The sequence below is a fragment of the Pyrus communis genome, chromosome 14 (genome assembly GCF_963583255.1).
Source record: "Pyrus communis chromosome 14, drPyrComm1.1, whole genome shotgun sequence".
NCBI classification, from domain to species: domain Eukaryota; kingdom Viridiplantae; phylum Streptophyta; class Magnoliopsida; order Rosales; family Rosaceae; genus Pyrus; species Pyrus communis.
In genome coordinates this window covers 21,000,739-21,021,027 of record NC_084816.1, presented here as the reverse complement: position 1 = coordinate 21,021,027, position 20,289 = coordinate 21,000,739, and the positions used below count along the sequence as shown (strand labels likewise).

The following is a 20,289-nucleotide window of genomic DNA, read 5'->3' as shown; positions in this document are numbered from 1 at the left end:
GGGTTTGCCAAAGAAAAAAGAAAAAGCCGCTACATTGTATAGAAACTTTGCGGTCTTCAACAGCTACGTATGGTTTTTCATCGAGATGGTTATTGGGTGAGTTTTGTAGAGTGAATTGAAATTTTCAAGTTGGTGATGGTGGCCTTGACAAATTCGGTCGAAAATGGCCGAAATTTGCGTTTGAAATTGCGAAGAAAACACGAGTTGCGGGTCGATGTTGTCTGGCTTCTGGGTCAGTGGGCAAGGTTGGCTTTCCAGAAATGGAAAGTTCTACTTATGTAAAAATTCAGAATTTCCAAAATAGGATATTTTCTATTTATAATAAGTTGTAAAAGACTAAAATGGCATTCACTTTCAATGCTTGTAAGTTCTTCGTTTCAACTCCAATTTCACGAGCAGTGTTTGCCTTAATGCTTGCGGGATCAATCTCTATCAATCTATTATAAACTCACATCCAAACACTAAAGTGAAATTTAAAATGACCATAACGCCCCCAAAATCATTTTTTCCAAATAAAATCGATAAATAATCTTCGGGACTGGATATCACAAGTGTAGTTTAGAAAGTTTTATGTTTTTTTTTTAAAATAAAATTTAGAAAGTTAATAAGTGTTTGGTAGAATTATGTTACACATTGTCAGATAAATTATTGAGCTTAAATTAACAATCCATGGTTTGTTAATTAGTATTACAATTAAGAACGTAAGTGGTGAATTGTACTAATAGTTAAGATCTTTATCTTCATCGACTGCAGTTCGGATTCAAGCCATCCCTTCTTCCTTATTGTAAATTCTAGCATTGTAATTAGGAGATTTAAGGGAGTAGGATGATGATATTCGTGGATTAAAAAAAATATTAAAAGACAATAACTCTTGTTGATGAGAGATGTGAAAACTAGATCTTAGACCATCTCCAACCGAATGGTCCAGAGGTCTAGAAGGCCAAAAAAGGTCTGAAAAAGGTCTCCAACCGAGGGCTAGCCCAAGGGGCTTGTGGGCCCCACTAAACAAAACAGGGCCAACTGACTGGCCCAAATGAGCTAGCCAGGCCCGGGCTAGGGCAAAATTTTGAGTATTCTTGTAGGATATAATCGACAACAATATAAATATATTCCTGTCGGTTATATCCGACAAGAATGCTAGGCCAAATTTTCAAATGTAATGGCTAGTTACCGTTGGATTCTTTTTTTATTTTTTATTTTTTATTTTTATTATGAATTTAAAAAATCTAAGCTAATGTTGTTTTTAAATTTAATTTGTAGTTTTTAAATTTAAGTTGTAGTTTTTAAATATAAGTTGTAGTTTTTAAATTTAAGTTGTTGTTTTTAAATTTAAGTTGTTGTAGTTTTTAAATTTAAGTTGTTGTAGTTTTTAAATTAAAATAATAAATTATGTTTGGCCCTATGGCCCTTTGGTCCTCGGTTGGAAACGTTTTTTTGTGACAAGGCTAAAACGAGTCATATGGCCCCTTGGCCCTTAGGAGATGAAGGTAAATATGGCATTGTACTGTTCATTAAAATATTAATATCTTGGAGAGCCAGATGGCTAAAACGAGCCTTTGGGTAGCCTTTGGTTGGAGATGGCCTTATTAGACTTTGTTGGGGGGGGGGGGGGGGGGGGGGCGGGGAATCAATGCGACCCAAGCAATATATTTGAACTTTTGTGGGAAGATGGTCAATTCATACTCTTTGGCGGAATTGAGTGGTGGATGTTTTTGCTTTGTCATATGTATTAACTGATTAAGCCTCGTCTACAAATTTATTGGTGACTCACTTTGGGGGTATATATATATATATATATATATATATATATATATATATATATATATATATATATATGCATTAGCATCTATCTAATCTGTTCATTGATACTCACATACTTGTATCTTATCTGCATTTCTTAATCGTCGGTCCTCAGTTCTTCTTTCTTCCAGCCAAACAGTAAGACGTGGTCCAAACAATAAGTCCCAGGAGAGGCATGAGCGGAGCGCATGAGCGGGGGAAGAGTCTAGACATACGAGGAAGGTGAATCTTTTAAGTCTTGCATATAGTATACTTGTTTTGTGCATTTCATGAGTAGATTATTTAGATCTAGTTCAATGGCCAGCACTAGCTCTAGATCCACCTTAGGAACTATACCTGACATTGTCAATGAAGAACAAAAACTGGATTTTCAAACAGACGAAAGTATTGATTTTTCCGACTGGAACATTCCAAAAGTTTCAACCCAAAATATTTACAAGAAAAAATGGTCTTTGACCTCTTTTAAATCCGAACATCACGTCAAAACAGTTGAGAAGGCTTATGCTCTTAGCAAAGAACATGAGACTTGTCAATTATTTTCTCCAGAACAAATCAAAGCGCATCGCAAAAACGGTCATAACTATCTTCACATTGGTTTAGTTCAAATCGCTGTTAAACCTTTAACACGAAAAGGTCTTAATACGTCTATTCTTTTATGTCTTCGTGACGCCCGATTTACTGATTTTAACGATAGTATTCTTGGAATGATTGAATCAAGTCTTTATAACGGACCTATCCATTTTGATTGCTTTCCCGATCTCACAATAAGTCTTTCAGATCCACATGTTTTAAAAGCTCTTACTCTTAATATCAAAACCTCCGGGTACCAAGTCCTGGAAGGAACACAACCTTTGGCACTTATTTTTAGAGTTTATTACAAAGTCACTGGCACAAACATGAATTTTCAAGCTTTGAACAAAAGTCCTCACGACCACACTCTTTTAATCCAAACAACCCAAGAAAGCGCAAACATTAGAGTACCAAGAACCATTAGGTGGTCAGACATCAGTCTCCCCTCAGATTGGTGTTTAATTAATGAAAGTAAGCCGGTTTCCGTCCAAAACAGCCTCGTTAATCTCGACAACATTGAACAATATTTTGATGGCACAGTTAAAATCAATTTTGATCGTCCAACAAGAAAATCTTGTGAATCAGTTTTGTCACACAAATCTTTTACTCCTAGCAGACAGTCTTTTTCTGGATCCACGTCAACCGATAGACTGGGTCGAGATCAAGATTTGATCAAATCTTTAGTAAACAAAAAGTTAAAAGAGCAGGAAGCTGCACAACAAGATCTAGTCAATGATTTACTCAAATTAAAGTCTGTCGACACTTCTTCACAAGTTGCACATCCTGTTTATCATCCTCCAAACCATGAAGAACCCACTTCTCCAACTCCTTCTGATTTTGAAACAACATCGGTGAATCACCAATTACTTGTTTTAAACAAACCACATAAAATCCGATGGAGGAAGCTTAAAGCAGACATCGCTTCTGAGGAAAATATTCCCAGAAGAAATATTTTTAGAAAAAAATATTGTGATGAAGAAAAGCTAGCCATATATGCCGAATGGAAAGTTTTTGTAGAACAATACCAATTTGAAATATCTTTCTTTGATTTCATTGAAAAACATTATGAAACCAAAAATAAAGTTACGGTTGTTACCAAAGAAAATTGGGTTAAGGAAGACAAAACTTTGATTTCTTCCAGTCATCATCCCAAAGAAACTATTTTGATTTCCACTGGTAATACCAACATCCCCGCAACCCCTTTTAAAATTCCAAAAGAAGATTCTGGTTTTAAACCTGTCATTGAACAGAATAATTTTACAAACCAAAGTCTTCATACTATTGGAAAACAGTTAGACAAAATTGAAATCAAAATCGACAAATTGTCTCAACCAAAATCTTCTCCAAAAGAAAAACCTTTAGTAAATTTTACTGATACTGCTTCAAGTTCCACTGCTTTAAAATCCATGACTACTTTACAAAAAATTGATCATATGCTCACTGAGCTCAAAAAAGAGAAAGTTGTTAATGTTTTGCAAAACAATGATGTTTCTGTCGAAGAAGAAAATACTTCTGATTCTTCTCAGGACACGGAAACTAGTTCTGCTATCCAAAATATTGAAAATATTTTTCAAAACATTGATCTTCAACCAACTTTTGATTTAAAACGTATTCGTACTCATCCGGTCAACCCTACTTCTCTCACAAAAAACTGGTATCCCAGGCCAACTCCTCCTGACCTTCAATTTGAAGAACGAAATATTCAAAATCAATTTTCAGTTTCAGCCGACAAACTTTATGAGTGGAACATAGATGGCTTATCCGAACAAGAACTTTTGAACAAACTTCAACACATGTCCATGGTTGCTAATAGCTACATTTCAAATCACAATTTTACACAAACACAAATCGTTGATCTTCTGGTCACTGGTTTCACTAGAATGCTTCATTCTTGGTGGGAGAAGCACTTAACTTCTCAGTCCAGAGATGAAATACGCTTTGCGGTCAAAAAAGATGAGGAAGGATTTTCCATTTTTGACGAAACGATAGGACAGGGAATACCCGACGGAGTAAATACTTTACTTTATACGATTATAGAACACTTTATAGGAACACCCAGCAACGTTACTACGCGTATTCACGACCAACTGAGTAATTTAAGGTGTCCAACCTTAAGTGATTTCAGATGGTATAAAGATGCTTTCATATCCAGAGTTATGCTTCGGGAAGATAGTAATCAACCTTTTTGGAAAGAAAAATTTATCAATGGTTTACCAAATCTTTTTGCTCACAAAATTCGAAATGTTTTAGTAAATGAAGAAGGTGTCATACCTTATCATACCCTTACTTATGGTAACATAGTTAATGTTATTCAAAAGGAAGGATTGAAAATGTGTATCGACATGAAGATTTCAAAACAAGTTCATAAAGATAAATCTATTGCTAAATACGAACTTGGAACATTTTGTGAACAATATGGTTTACCTCCAATCGCTCCTTCGAGTAAAAAGAAAAAAGCCCAACAAACCAGCAAGTTTTCTAAACATCAATCCAGATTTTATAAAAACAAAAGATCTTCCAACAAACCTTTTCAAACAAATAAATTTTATGAAAAACCATCTTCAAACAAAAAACCTTTTCGAAAGTCTAAAAAGGATTTTCAAAATAAAAAGGGAAAGTGTTACAAGTGTGGAAAATTTGGTCATTATGCAAATGAATGTAGAGTTAAAAAGGTTATTAACCAACTAAAAATCTCTGAAGAAGAGAAGGTTCAACTTATTCAGGCTTTAGAAATTAGAAATACCGACTCTAGTCAATCTGATAAAAATCCCGATTTTTCCGTCTCCGACTCTAGCAGTTCTAGCGACGTCTCCTCGCCAAACATTAAGTTTGGATGCACGGACACTTGTTGTAACAAAATTTCAGTGCTTAATAAGCAAGAAGAACAAGAAGAGTTCTTAATGGAATTAATTAGTAAAGTCGATGACCCTGATTTAAAATCTTTTTATTTGAAAAAACTCAAAAATTTGATTTCTTCTCATGAACCTGGCACTAGTCAAATTTCTTCTCAAAAGATTTCTCTCAGTACCACTTTGGAACGTTTTAATAAACACAAAAAGGAGATCACCCTCAAAGATCTGCAAAAAGAAGTTAATCAAATCAAATCGGAAATTAAGTTTTTAAAATCCGAAAATACCGAAATTCGTTCACAACTCAGTAGAGTACGTACGCACGAACTCGTCCAAGAACAAAATGGTTCTTCCTCAAATTCTGATTCCGACGCTCACTCAGCTAAATCTTCTTCTTCAAAAGAACTTGTTTTAAGTCTTTTAGACAAAATAAGAATTCGAAAATGGTATTCTAAAGTTACGATAGTAATCGAAGATTTTCATTTAGAAACCATCGCTTTAATTGATTCAGGTGCAGATTTAAATTGCATTCAAGAAGGATTAATACCTACTAAATATTTTCACAAGTCTACGGAAACACTTAGCGCTGCAAATCAATCCCCGATGAAATTAAAATATGAAATTCCCAAAGCCCATGTTTGTCAACAAAATATTTGTTTTAAAACTCCATTTGTTTTAATCAAAAATATTTCTGATCCAGTTATTTTGGGACTCCCTTTCATTGCATTAATTTATCCTTTCAAAGTTCATCATAACTGTATTTCTACCAAGGTTTTTGGCCAAAAAATTACTTTCGAATTTTGCATAGAAACAGATCTTAAAAAGTTAAAACAACTTTAAAAAGATAATGTTTCAAAAACTCTCAACCAGATTACTGCAAAATCCCAACAAATTGCTTTTTTAAAGGAAGAAATTCTTCACAAAAGAATTGAAGAACAATTAACAAACAAATCTTTATTAGATTCTATTCGCCAGTTTTCTGATAAACTTACTAAAGAAATTTGTTCCGATCTTCCAAATGCTTTTTGGCACAGAAAACAACATATCGTTAAACTACCTTATGTTAAAGATTTTATTGAGTCAAAAATCCCCACAAAAGCACGACCTATTCAAATGAATCAAGAAGTTTTAGAGTTTTGTAAAACTGAAATTAATCAACTTTTAGAAAAAGGAATTATCCGTAAAAGCAAATCTCCATGGTCTTGCCCTGCTTTTTATGTCCAGAAAAACGCAGAATTAGAACGCGGCGCTCCACGACTGGTTATCAACTACAAACCTTTGAATGATGTTTTAGAATGGATCCGATATCCAATTCCTAACAAAAGAGATTTGATAAAGAGATTTTCTCAAGCAACTGTTTTTTCCAAATTTGATATGAAATCAGGCTTTTGGCAAATCCAAATTCATGAATCTGACAAATACAAAACTGCTTTTGTAACTCCTTTCGGACACTATGAGTGGAATGTAATGCCCTTCGGCTTGAAAAATGCACCAAGTGAATTTCAAAATATCATGAATGAAATTTTTAATCAATACAGCCATTTTTCGATTGTTTATATTGATGATGTTTTAATTTTCTCAAAATCAATAGATGAGCATTGGAAGCATTTGCATGCATTTGTTAGGATCATTAGGTCCAATGGATTAGTTGTTTCGGCATCTAAGATTAAGTTATTTCAAACCAAAGTTAGATTTTTAGGTTACCATATTTACAGATCTACCATTCAACCAATAGATCGAGTCATCCAGTTTGCTGATAAATTTCCAGATCAAATTATTGATAAAACCCAGCTTCAAAGATTCCTTGGATCTCTCAATTATGTTTCAGAATTTTATCCTCATCTGCGTCAACAATGTAAGCCCTTATTTGATCGTCTCAAGGAAAATCCTCCATCATGGTCACAAAATCATACTTCCATTGTCAAACAAATCAAAAATCATGTCAAGACTTTGCCTTGCCTTGGCATTCCAACTCCCGGCTCTCTCAAAATAGTCGAAACCGACGCATCTGAAATCGGTTATGGAGGTATCCTTAAACAGAAAATTTCTTCCGAAGCTCCTGAACAAATTGTTCGTTTCCATTCAGGAGTTTGGAATCCAGCTCAAAGCAACTATAGTACTATTAAAAAAGAGATTTTATCTATTGTATTATGTATTAGCAAATTCCAAGATGATTTATTAAATCAAAAATTTTTAGTTCGTGTTGATTGCAAATCTGCAAAACATGTTTTACAAAAAGATGTTCAAAACATTGCATCAAAACAAATTTTTGCACGCTGGCAAGCCATATTAAGTATTTTTGATTTTGAAATTGAATACATTAAAGGCAGCCAGAATTGCATACCAGATTTTCTAACCAGAGAATTTTTGCAGGGGAAGAATGGGTACTAATCCTAACCAGCAAAGAAGGCTTCCAGCCACCCTTACCCAAACCCCAGCACCAGTAAAACAAGAGTCTATTCCCGACTCTTCATCGGCCCTCGCCGTTACAAACAGATTTACTCCCTTAGGATCAACAGTAGGAAATATCCGACCAAATTACCAAACGGCCTTAGCCACCCCTTTACCAAATTCCCCTTTATCACACAAAACCCCTTCATACTCAGCATGTTCTCATCCCAAACAATCATTACAATTACTATGATTATATCCAAGCATGGACCAACATTTTTCTCTACCAGACAGAAGACTTTAGTCATTCATGGTTCATAACCTTTGATAAGAATTTCAGATTGCGGTTTCCTGCATGGTTTCCAGATTGGTGGGCTTCCCATGGCCCAAGCTCTTCTATCATTCCAGATGACTTTCGTCATGTTCTCACAAACAACTTCTAGCCCAGTTTTGACAGAAGTCGTTTCGACAACAGAGTTACTATTTTTTCACTTCTCATGGCCAAGTACAAGATCCCATGGATTCTCAGATGGAACTTTGAAGTGGACACTAGTGGTATTTACAGAACCCGATGGGTAAAATGGTGGGATAAATTCAACCACCAAAAAATTATTGATCTTGTAAAAGTGGAATTTCCCCAGGCATCTTCTCAGGCACTGCCAATCAAAGTTTCAGCTTCGTCCTCACAGGCTTTGCCAGAAAATCAGCAATTTCCTGAATTACCAAAAGCTCAGGAACCAGTTCAGTCCTTATCAGACATTAGTCCATCTTCCTCTCTCAAAGGAATTTCCAAGTCAGCCAAGTCCTCCAGTTCAAAGAAAGAAAAAACTACCCAACTGCTGGATATGGCTCAGCTGCTAATGGCGGAAGCAGCATTGCTGTTAAAGAAAAAAGGTTCAGACTCAGATTCAGATAATTCTGATGCCTCGTCTCAGCTTCCCGCCAAATGGGCTGATCAAGCAGATTTTCAAGATGCCCAGGACCCATTTGATATCTGAGACACAATATTTGCCCATGTGATTGTGTCAGCCCAGCAACATCATCAGCAGTAGCTGCTTTCATCTCTTCCGCAAAAGACAAAGCATTATTCTTCAATAGTGAAAAACAAAAAGGTCACTATTCACAATAGTGAAAACAAAAAGGTCACTATTCATTTAACTTTTGTAAAAGAATCAAAGCATCTTCACTATTCTTTCACCCAGCTTTAGCAGACAGCGGGATTCCCGGATCAATTGGCCAAGTCTCATTCAGTCTCCTCGCTCTATATAACGAGGATTCATCTTCAGAAGAAGGATATAAGTTTTTAACTCAAGAACAATTCAGTTCAACAACATCTCTCTGAGATTATATTCCAAACACTTGTAATACAAATATTATTCAGGATGCCTGCGAGCTCCATCTCTTTGTTTACTTGTTTCATCTGCCATTAGGCAATACCTGTTTGTTATCTGCATTGCAGTAAGTTTTCAATAAAACTTATTTTCCAAATATATTTGCATCATTACTTTTAATTCATTATTTTGTTATGCTACTCTGTTTTTATATGTTTTATTTCCGCACTTTAAATTCTATGGACGGCTATGCCGCCTGCTGCTATTTTATGTTTTACTTCCGCACTTTATATTCTATGGCTGGCTTTGCCGCCTGTTGTTAGTTCCGCCCCATTTGTTACTTCCGCACTTTATATTCTATGGTTTCCCTTGCTTCCAAAATATATATATATATATATATATATATATATATATTTTGGAAGCAAGGGAAACCATACCAAGGCACATAAGCCAAAAGAGAACAAGAAAGCCTACAGAGAGGCAAACACGAAGAAGGCAAACAAGTAGTGAACGGAGATAGAACATAAAGACACCTCCACCGAGTGGAAACGTCACCCCAAACACCACCGCAACGAAATTAATGTGGACATAGAAGACCATCATTGTTCAAAACAAAATCAACGAAGATGGAGGCCGATTGACCCAAACTGAATCACTCATCTCTGAAAAACCAACCGACGCAAGCTCATGCGCCGCACCATTAGCTAATCTGGGCACCCAAAACCAGCGACAGTTCTGGAACTCCCTCCCCCCCCCCCCCCCCAAGTTGCTTGACTCGAGCCAACAGTGGGTAAAACTCCCAACTGCCCATATCAAGAGAATGGGAAAGACAAGTAACAGCATCAAGAGAGTTAGATTCAATAATGACAGATGTGACACCTAAAGCAGCACACAATGCACAACCACGAAGCAAAATGACAGCCTCAACAGCAGCAGCCGAGGGAGCTATAAAAGAGTACCTCACGGCAGCCACAAACCTCTCATCTTCATCCCGCATAACCACCCCAGAAAAACCCAACTTAAAGACATTTGACCAACTAGCATCCACATTAATCTTAATGTTAGGAAAGGTAGAAGCGCACCACCGAGAAACCTGGCCAGCCCGACCTATCCCGTCTAATCTGCAAAACCCAAAAACCATCCTCGCAGCCAAGATAAAACCCAAAGCAGAAGAGATAGCAAAAAGCACATTAGAAGGGTTAATAGGCACCTGGTTAAACACAAAATCACAGCGTGCTTTCCAAATAAACTAACAGGAAACACAAAATCACAGCGTGCTTTCCAAATAAACTAACAGGTAAAAGCAATATAAGACTGCAGCTACTTGGCATTTGAAGAGAAGCTAAAAGAATGAGACAAAAGAGCTTGTAACCAAACCACCCAATAAGGAATAGCTAAACGATCAATTTTATAGTTCAAGGCACCTCTAAACCAGATAGTCTCAACCCAAGAACATTAAAGAAATAGGCGCTCAATAGATTCATCATGGCAATGACAAATAAGACAGGTTGGGGAAAGGGAGGACCTCTGGCGAAAAAGAGCAGCTCAAGTAAGGAGGCAATTATGCATAGTGAGCCAAAGAAAATGGCGCAGCTTTGGAGGCACCTCAAGCTTCCAAATAACTTTCCATAACGCATTGGGGAGCACATGAGTAATAGATTACCGAGTATCCCTCAAAACAAGCGATCTACTTTGAATCCAACGATATCCCGACTTAACCGAGTAGGTTCCATTCTTACTATAATCCCAAACAAACCGATCCTTGCGACTCAAATCACCAAGTGGTGTGTCCTTAATAGCATGTTGATCCCTCATCGAGAGGAAGGGCTGCAGAAAACTAAGATTCTACCACCTCGAAACCAAACAGATAAGCGAACTAACACGCAAGCTTGGGATGACCGCAACCAAGCTAAGCGGCACATGATGACCAAAAGGCAGAGTCGGTAACCACCTATCCACCCAAACCCATACATTCTGAGCCCCCAAAATTTACCAATGGGAACCCTCTCGAAGCAAATCCTTACCAGTGATAAGACTATTCCAGGCCCAAGAAGCACTACCACCTTTCTTAGCTCCAAATAGAGTAATGAGGAAAATAACGAGCCTTGATCACACGAGCCCACAACGAATGTGGTTCTGTAATCAAACGCCAACACTGTTTAGCTAACAAACCATCATTAAACTCTTGAAAGTTTCTAAAGCCCAAACAGCCCATGTCTTTAGGAAGACCCAGAACATCCTTGGAAACCCAATGAATTTTGCGAACTCCATCCTGGCTACCCCACCAAAAACCTGCCACTAAAGCATCAAGTGCCTGACAAACAATGGTGGGGAATTTGAAAATACTCATAGGATATGTAGGAATAGCTTAGACAACAGCCTTAATTAACACTTCTTTTCCGGCTCATGATAAAGTACTTCGCTTCCACTCTTGCATCTTCTCCATTATTCTCCCATTCACATAAGCAAGGCATCGCTTCTTCGAATGTCCCCATATAGCAAGAACCCCCAAATAGGTCCCCGGATTACTAACCATAGCCATACCAAGAATACTCCCCAACTGGGCAGAAAGGGATTCCGGAACATTAACCCCAAAGAAAACAAGATTTCAATAAATTCACCTTTTGCCCCGAAGCATCACAATACATAGCAAGAAGATAGCTCAGATTCCGACAATTTTTCTCATCTGCTCGCAAAAAAAGTAAGGTATCATCAACAAAAAAGAGATGCGAGATAACCGGTCCCGAGATACCTATTTGCACACCATCCAACCGTCATTGATCCACCGCACCCTGAATCAGTCGTGAAATGACCTTCCCAACCAAAATAAATAAATAAGGAGAGAGAGGATCCCCCTGACGGAGACCCCTTGAGGGAGCAAATTTTGTCCCAGGTTGCCCATTAAGAAGAACAACAAACTGAACCGAAGATACACAACCCCGAATAAGCATTCTCCATATACTACAGAAACCCATTTTTTCCATAACCGCATCCAGAAAATCCTATTCGACCCTATCATAAGCCTTCTGCATATCAAGTTTGATATCTATCTCAAATCTCTTCTTAGCTTTCCTACCTTTTAGAAAATGAAAAATTTCATGGGCGATACCAATACTGTCCTAAATTTGTCTACCCGCCACAAAAGCGTTCTGAGAAGGAGAGATAATTGTCGGCAGGAAAACTTTCAATCAATTGGTGAGAACTTTAGACATAATTTTGTAAGAATAATTACACAGACTGATAGGCCTGAATTGCATAACAAAGTCCGGATTTAGAACCGTTGGGATTAGAAAAATATGTGTATCATTTAGATTACCTGGGCTAGTGGAGTCCTGAAGCAGCGCTCTAACCAAAGCGGAAACATCCTCCCTAACAACCTCCCAATAAGTTTGATAAAAGATCCCTTGGAATCTATCCGGGCCTGGGGCCTTCAAACACCCCATTTTCAGAGCTGTTTCCTTTAGTTCATCATCCGAAATCAGCGCAACTAACGCCATATTAATCTCATTAGAAACCGCAGGAATGATACAGTCCAATAGCGAACCCCAGTTTCGAGTCCCTTCCGAGCTAAAGACAGAAACAAAATGGTGTTCCACCAAGTGACGAACCTGATCAGGACGCTCCACCCAAATCTCATTGTCATCCTTAAGTTTCACAATCTTGTTCCTACGACGCCGCTGAAGAGTGGTAGAATGAAAAAAAAATTGTGTATTAGCATCCCCTTCGCGCAACCATTTAACCCTAGAGCGCTAACACCAAAAGCTTTCTTCATGCGCCCTTAACTCACCTGTCAACCGAGACTTCTCCTTTATCGTTTCCAGGTTCGGACCCCAATCCCGCTGGAGTTCATCTAACTAATTAAGGAAAACTTGAATTTGATGATCTCACCTCTTAAAATTAAGACTGCTCCCCCGACACAAACGAGAATGACAGTCGTTTAACTTTCTTACCCATTTTAGCAAAGCATCGCCCTGTTGCTGTCACTCCCAACAAATTCACACCAATTCCTGACACTCGTCCTCCTTAGCCTAAAAAGCCTCAAACCTAAAAATCTTCTGGCCTTTCGGACCATCCAGATTAGATTTGACAATGATTGGACAATGATGAGACACCAAAACCGTTCCATGCGTAACAATGGAGTTCGGCCAAATGTCCTGCCACAACTCATTAACAAGGACCCTATCTAACCGTTCCTCCACCTATTCCCCGTTTCTCAAACCTCTCCAAGTAAAAGCCGGCCCATTGAAGCCCAAATCAAACAATTTTGAGGAAAACATAAAGTCCTCTAAAAACTTGGGCCTATTATACAATACCTCAACCCCTCCAAATTTTCGTGATCCCAAATGTACTCATTAAAATCCTCGCCACATATCCAAGGAATATCCGAATGGATAAAGAGATTCATCATCCATCCCCAAAACATTTTTTTTTTTTCCGTTCTGTATGGAGTTCCATAAACACCAGTAACACGGATCCACTGGTGATCCCCTTTAGATCTCTGAACAGCATCAATAACATGTTTGGACGAAAAAACAACATTAACCTCCAGTGTGTCATCCCACCACAAGCTCAGACCTCCAGCCCTTCCAATTGGCGAGACGTTAAAGCCATGTAGAAAACCCAAACACCTCATCACACTATCAATTCTATGATCTTTCATCTTAGTCTCAGATAAGAAGATCATTGAGGGTCTCTTATTTCGTATAAGCCCATAAAGAGCCCTAATTGTCGTGTCCGACCTTAGACCACGGCAGTTCCAGAAAATATAACTCATGGCAGACTTGCAGCTGTTGAAGGCCAGCCGCCACCACCCCGAGCCATCTTGCCCAACTTCTTTGCCAAAAGCTTACCCTTGTCAGCATCCGAGACCTCATCCAATAGCTCCCACATCTCGTGAGACTCACTTGGGACATCTTGGAATTCACCCTTAGCATATATCGCCCGTTCCATCATCAAACAACTTTCTTTAATGCTCATGCTCCTCCACAATTCAGCCAACCTACATTTGCTAGTCTCCTCTGTACCAGGACCCCTAAATTTCTTTTGCGGAGAGTGAGACAGCTCCATACTCTGCGAATCTACCCCTCTTTTGATACCCTTGGGGGTATATTTAGTTTTAGGGTGAACCCCTCATTTTTTATGTAGTTGAAGTTGATGGCCCCAGCGACATCTGAACTCACCCACAACACTACTTTCCTTACTTTTATTCTTACAAAATTCGATAAACCTATTGTAATAAATCGTGAAGATTTTGTATGAAATGGTCAGGAAAAGAAATTGGAGAATTATTGTATGTATCATTATCGGATGATTACCAAATTAAAAATAGTGACAAAGATTGTCATTTCACGGGCGAAGTGAAATGTTAACTTTTGAAGTTTTTGTATTTTGTATTTTGTTGTACCCTACGAACAGAAACATGATACAAATATATAGAGGAGTTTGAGTGAGTTGCAAACTACACTCAACACTCAAGACTCTAACCTAGAACTTCCTTAAATCAAGCTGAGAAGTCGGCATAGGAAATATAATTAAGCTCCTTGAATTAAGGAGCTGCCAACCAGCTGCCAACAAGATAAGACTCTTATACATAATTAAGCTCCTTGAATTAAGGAGCTGCCAACCAGATAAGACACTTATACAACTAGATAAAGCACTACTAGGGTTGACACAAACCCTATTACACAGATAATATACAATATACCCAGAAGACTTTCAATACTCCCCCTCAAGCTGGATCCAGGAGGTTGATGGATCCAAGCTTGCTGAGAAGCCGCTGAAACTGAGGTGATGCTAAAGGTTTAGTGAATAGGCCTGCGAGTTGATCGTAGCTCTTGACAAAATGAGTTTTGATGACCTGTGATTGTACCTATGCACGGACATAGTGACAATCAACTTCGATGTGCTTGGTTCTCTCGTGGAAGACGGGGTTGGACGCAATGTGCATTGCCGCTTGGTTATCACAGAAAAGAGACATGGACTGAGTAGTAGAGACACCTAAGTCGCACAACAAACCTTTCAGCCATATTAGTTCACAGGCAGTAGATGCCATGGCGCGATATTCAGCCTCAGTGCTGGATCGAGCAACTACGGCTTGCTTTTTACTTTTCCAGGTAACAAGATTGCCTCCCACAAATGTGCAATACGCCGTTGTAGACTTACGATCAATAGAGTTGCCAGCCCAATCAGCATCACAATAACCTGTGATCTCAGTGCTTTCATTCTTTTTCATGATGATGCCACGACCTATTGAACCTTTGAGATACCGAAGTAGTCTCTTGACAAGATTAAAATGCTCCATGGTGGGAGAGTGCATAAATTGGCTAGCAATGCTTACTGAATAGGCTATGCCAGGCCTTGTAATAGTCAAGTAGATCAGCTTACCCACAAGACGCTGATAATAGCTGATGTTGGGCAGTGGTTGCCCTTCCAAGCTAAGTTTGAGTTTCGTGTCAAGGGGTGTATTAACAGGTTTAGCATCACTCATGTTTGCTTCCTTAAGAAGGTCCAGAACATATTTCCGTTGGCTGAGAAAGAAACCCTTGGGAGAGGTAGCCATTTCGATGCCAAGAAAATATCTAAGTATGCCAAGATCTTTGATGGCAAAACGTTGTTGCAGTGAATGCTTGAGCTTAGTTATTTCATCCATGTTGTCTCCTGTGATGATTAAATCATCGACATAGACAAGAACGACCAGTTTCCCAGCAGTGCCCATGCGTACGAACAATGAAGAGTCTGCATTGCTTCTTTTAAAACCAACCGTTGTGAGGACTGAACTTAGCTTGGCATACCAAGCTCTTGGTGACTATTTAAGACCATAAATTGATTTGTGCAATCTGCACACAAGATCAGGTTCATGACTTTGAGGATGGCCTGGGGGTAACCTCATGAAGACTTCTTCTTCAAGCTCACCATGTAAGAAGGCGTTCTTTACGTCCATTTGAAACATAAGCCATCCTTTGTTAACAGCAACTGAAAGGAGTACTCTTACAGAGTTCATCTTTGCAACAGGGGCGAATGTTTCTTTGTAGTCCACATCAAATGTTTGAGTAAAGCCACGAGCCACTAATATTGCCTTGTGTCTTTCTATGGATCCATCTGAGTTGAATTTAACCTTGTATATCCACCTGCAACCTACTGTCTTCTTTCCCTTAGGCAGTGTCTCAATACTCCAGGTTTTATGTTGATCAAGGGCATGCAGTTCATCTTGCATGGTTTGCTGCCAAACTGGTGATTGATTTGCTTCTTGGAATGACTGAGGCTCAACATGCTCAGATATAGTACACATGAAATCAGTGTGTTTAGGAGACATTTTGTGATAGGATACGTAGTGGGACAGTGGATGTCTTGGTTTGTAAGTGACAAAGTCTTGCAGTCTTGCTGGAGGATGTCTTTCACGAGTAGGATTGCGTCGAGGTGCAGTCGATTGCAACTCGTAGAATGATTCCTCAGGAGCAATACTGTGGATTGATTCAGAATTGTTGGTATCATTACTTGAGGCTTGGTTGTCCTTTTCAGTAGGGATATTTGTGTGATGAACAGGCCCCATTGCATCAGGTACTTCAGTGGCAAGGATTTCAGTTCTTGGCAATGGAAACAACTCCAAGTAATTCTCCCCCTCACTTGAACTATCCAGAGCTTGGCTGTAATAAGGGTTAGTTTCATGAAATCTGACATCCTTGGAAACAATTAACCTCTTAAGTTGTGGATTGTAACATTTGTATCCCTTTTGTGTGGATGAGTAACCAAGGAAAATGCATTTGGTTGCTCTCGGGTCAAGTTTGTCTCGATGCAAGGACTGAACATGGACAAAACAAATGCATCCAAAGACTTTAAGATGTGACAGGTCTATTTTCCTGTTCTTTACAATTTCCATTGGTGATTTGAACCCCAAAACCCTGCTAGGTAACCTGTTGATCAGGTAAATGGCTGCCATAACACTTTGAGACCAAAAACGTTTAGGTACATTCATTTGAAACATCAATGACCTAGTTTTTTCAAGGAGATCTCGATTTTTTCTCTCGGCAATACCATTTTGTTGAGGTGTGCCAACACAACTAGTTTGATGCATGATGCCATTGTTGCTCAAATATTGAGTCATGACTTGGGACATGTATTCGGTGCCATTATCAGACCTTAGAGTTTTGATTTGAGAGGAAAAATGATTTTTAACAAGACTATGAAAGTCTTTAAACACTTCCATCACTTCACTCTTTGATTTTAACAAATATAACCAAGTTGCTCTTGAATAGTCATCAACAAAGGTTATGAAATATTTGTAACCATCAAAAGACTCACTAGTTGGTCCCTATACATCCGAGTGTACAAGTTCAAAAAAATGAAAAACTCTAGACAAAGATGAACGAAGGGGTAGCTTTGTTGCCTTTGACATGTGGCAAGTTTCACAATGAATTTGTTCTTTGTCTAAATCTGGAAACAATGTGGACAAAACATGTTGAGATGGGTGTGCTAATCGCTGGTGCCACAAAAACTGGTCTTGAATGGAGACATGTACGGGTATAGACTTTGCTTGTAATCCACTGGGAGAGCTTTTCGAGATGTAATAAAGACCATCTAGGTAAAATCCCTCACCAATCTTCCTCTTGGTGACAAGATCCTGAAAAATGACATTTTCTGGTGAAAAAATGGCTAAGCAGTTTAAGGAATTTGTGATTTTTCCTACTGAGAGAAGTTGGAATGGAAACGAAGGCACGTATAAGGCCATGGACTCTATTTGATCAGATATCAAGTGAATTTTTCCCTTGCCTACAATCCTAGCACCTTCACCATTAGTTACAGACACATGTGATGGTTTATGAAGTTTCTCGAATTTATGCAATTTTGACACTTGATTAGTCATGTGATCTGTGGCACCTGAATCTACAACCCAAAAATCATGCAACTCATTCATTTTAAGAGCAGTTTTGAAAGCATTCATGATACCTTTCATGCCTTGTTGAGGTGAGCGATCAGCATCAGCCAGGAAACCAGCAAACTTGCCAAGCAATGCCGAGGTACTTCCATCTTCATGTTCAGCAGCACGATCTTCCCTACCCTTCTTTTGATGGAGATAGGCTGCGAACTCATTTATAAGAGTAGCAGGATTTGCAGTGAACTGTTTGTATGGATCAGAACTGTTGAAAGATGAAGATGATGAGGTGTTGGCACGAGGATGTGCTCGACTTGTCTTCTGCATGGTTTTGTCCTTCATGAAATCTGGCTTAAGTTCTGGATGGAGAATCCAGCACTTATCTCTCACATGCCCGATGTTGTCACAGTGTAGGCACTTTAGATGGGGGTTTTTTCCTTTGTATCTTTTTTCATTTGTCAGATACGCCCTAGCTTCAGTCACAATGGTTTTTGTACCATTGTTCATGACTTTTCTTCTTACTTCCTCACGTTGGATGGTTGCACAAATGCTAGTGAAGGATGGTAGCTCAGGATTTATGAGGATATGGCTTCTCAAATCCTCATAGTCTGAGCTCAGACTAGACAGCAATTGAAATATCTTATATTCTTCAGTTCTTTTAAGAAGCACCATGGGATCAGTGGTGTGAGGTCTATAGACATCCAGTTCATTCCACATGCTTCTTAGAGAGCCAAGATGTTGAACAAAGGTTTTACCTTCTTGTTGAACGCTGGAGATATCCTTCTTGAGTTGAAAAATGCGGGCATAATTATTTTGATTACTATACATCTCCTTCACTGTTGTCCAGAGAGTGAGTGACGACTCAGAATAGCTGAAGATCTCAGCAATCTTCCTTTCCATGGAATTAAGCAGCCATGACATGACCAGCTGATCTTTGCAAAGCCACCCTCCATATTCAGGAGAAGTGACTCCAAGAGCAGGAAAGCTGCCATCGATGAAACCCAGTTTGGATCTTCCACCTAGTGCGAGACTAACCGCTCTTGCCCACGGTAAATAGTTGAACTCATTCAGTAACACTGAACTGAGTCGTTGATTTGGATTGATATCCATTTCAGAGATGTGAGTGGAAGGAGAAGTAATGATGCTCTCTTCCTCCGAATGCTCATCAGCCATAGTTTTGCTGAAGAGAAATCACAACGTAAGATATTCAAAGACAGGCTTCAGAGGGATGCCTGCTCTGATACCATGTTAACTTTTTGAAGTTTGTGTATTTTGTATTTTGTTGTACCCTACGAACAGAAACATGATACAAATATATAGAGGAGTTTGAGTGAGTTGCAAACTACACTCAACACTCAAGACTCTAACCTAGAACTTCCTTAAATCAAGCTGAGAAGTCGGCATAGGAAATATAATTAAGCTCCTTGAATTAAGGAGCTGCCAACCAGCTGCCAACAAGATAAGACTCTTATACATAATTAAGCTCCTTGAATTACGGAGCTGCCAACCAGATAAGACACTTATACAACTAGATAAAGCACTACTAGGGTTGACACAAACCCTATTACACAGATAATATACAATATACCCAGAGGACTTTCAATATGAAAACAGTACTATAAAATTAATTAAAGAATTTAGTTCATGTACCATGATTGTAGTTCATGAAGTGTTGCTATAATTAGCATTTTATTTTAACAAGTATGATTCCACCATATCTTAAAAAATATAAATGTTACAATTACACAGTTACCTAATATAAATTGAAGATAATATAAACTTAAAGAATAATTTATGCATATTTATGTTGGAGAACAATTTAGAAACAACAAATTAACAGAAATATACTTATAATTTATTATCAAAATTACTTGCAATACAGAATACAATTACACAATAAATACAAAGATTATAATAATACTAACTTGAATGAATCGATGGTAGAGGCTAGCGCAAAAGCTATGTCCTTGGAACAATATTTCCGTCTCACTCTTATGCTTGTGGTTCTACAACGTCTGCTCGACCAGGATACAACTACCTAATTCTACAACCTGCACTGGATTATAGAATTCTAGCAAATTGCTTTGTGAGTTTACTCTCTAAGAATTTTGTACGGAAGAAAAAGAGGAAGAAAAGATATATGCCAATGGAACTGAGGACTCTAGTTATATAGGCTCTTTCATACCTCTTCAAATACCTTTTGGATATATCTGAAGCTATACAACTCTTTCCAAAGAGTTGTGTCTATTAATCAAAATGTTTTTAATTAATTTAATTAAAAACTTAATTCGAAATTAAAACTAATTAATCAAAACGTTTTTAATTAAGGCCATTGTCCTGATTAATTAATATTATGGTATAATCATTAAGCCTAATTCACACAATTAGTGGCCCAAATCTCAATCCTCATTCCAAATAGTCGAGAAAGGACTTGACCTATATAAAAGCCTTTGACAAATGGTTGTTTCCCGATGTGGGA

The 20,289-nt window shown here is 38.3% G+C and overlaps 2 protein-coding genes across 2 annotated transcripts; both read right to left on the bottom strand.

The window, feature by feature from the left end:
- Nucleotides 1-14,810: 14,810 nt before the first annotated feature.
- On the bottom strand, nt 14,811-15,656 carry LOC137714557 (uncharacterized mitochondrial protein AtMg00810-like). Its single transcript, XM_068453749.1, has one exon. It carries the CDS (start codon nt 15,654-15,656, stop codon nt 14,811-14,813), a length of 846 nt encoding a protein of 281 aa, XP_068309850.1.
- Nucleotides 15,657-15,746: 90 nt separating this feature from the next.
- On the bottom strand, nt 15,747-18,983 carry LOC137714556 (uncharacterized). The gene is made up of 3 exons (XM_068453748.1): nt 17,457-18,983; nt 17,176-17,249; nt 15,747-16,569 (listed from the first exon to the last, which is right to left on the bottom strand). Exons 1-3 carry the CDS (start codon nt 18,981-18,983, stop codon nt 15,747-15,749), a joined length of 2,424 nt encoding a protein of 807 aa, XP_068309849.1.
- Between the last annotated feature and the right edge of the window lie 1,306 nt (nt 18,984-20,289).

Excerpts from the sequence above, each read along its gene's own strand:
- LOC137714557 (XM_068453749.1), bottom strand. The coding sequence starts at position 15,656 with ATGGGCACTGCTGGGAAACTGGTCGTTCTTGTCTATGTCGATGATTTA.
- LOC137714556 (XM_068453748.1), bottom strand. The coding sequence starts at position 18,983 with ATGGCTGATGAGCATTCGGAGGAAGAGAGCATCATTACTTCTCCTTCC. Across the intron at positions 17,250-17,456 it reads TACAAGCAAAGTCTATACCC|GGACCAACTAGTGAGTCTTT; the intron begins GTACATGTCTCC and ends TCGGATGTATAG. Across the intron at positions 16,570-17,175 it reads GACTATTCAAGAGCAACTTG|TTCAAGTGAGGGGGAGAATT; the intron begins GTTATATTTGTT and ends AGCTCTGGATAG.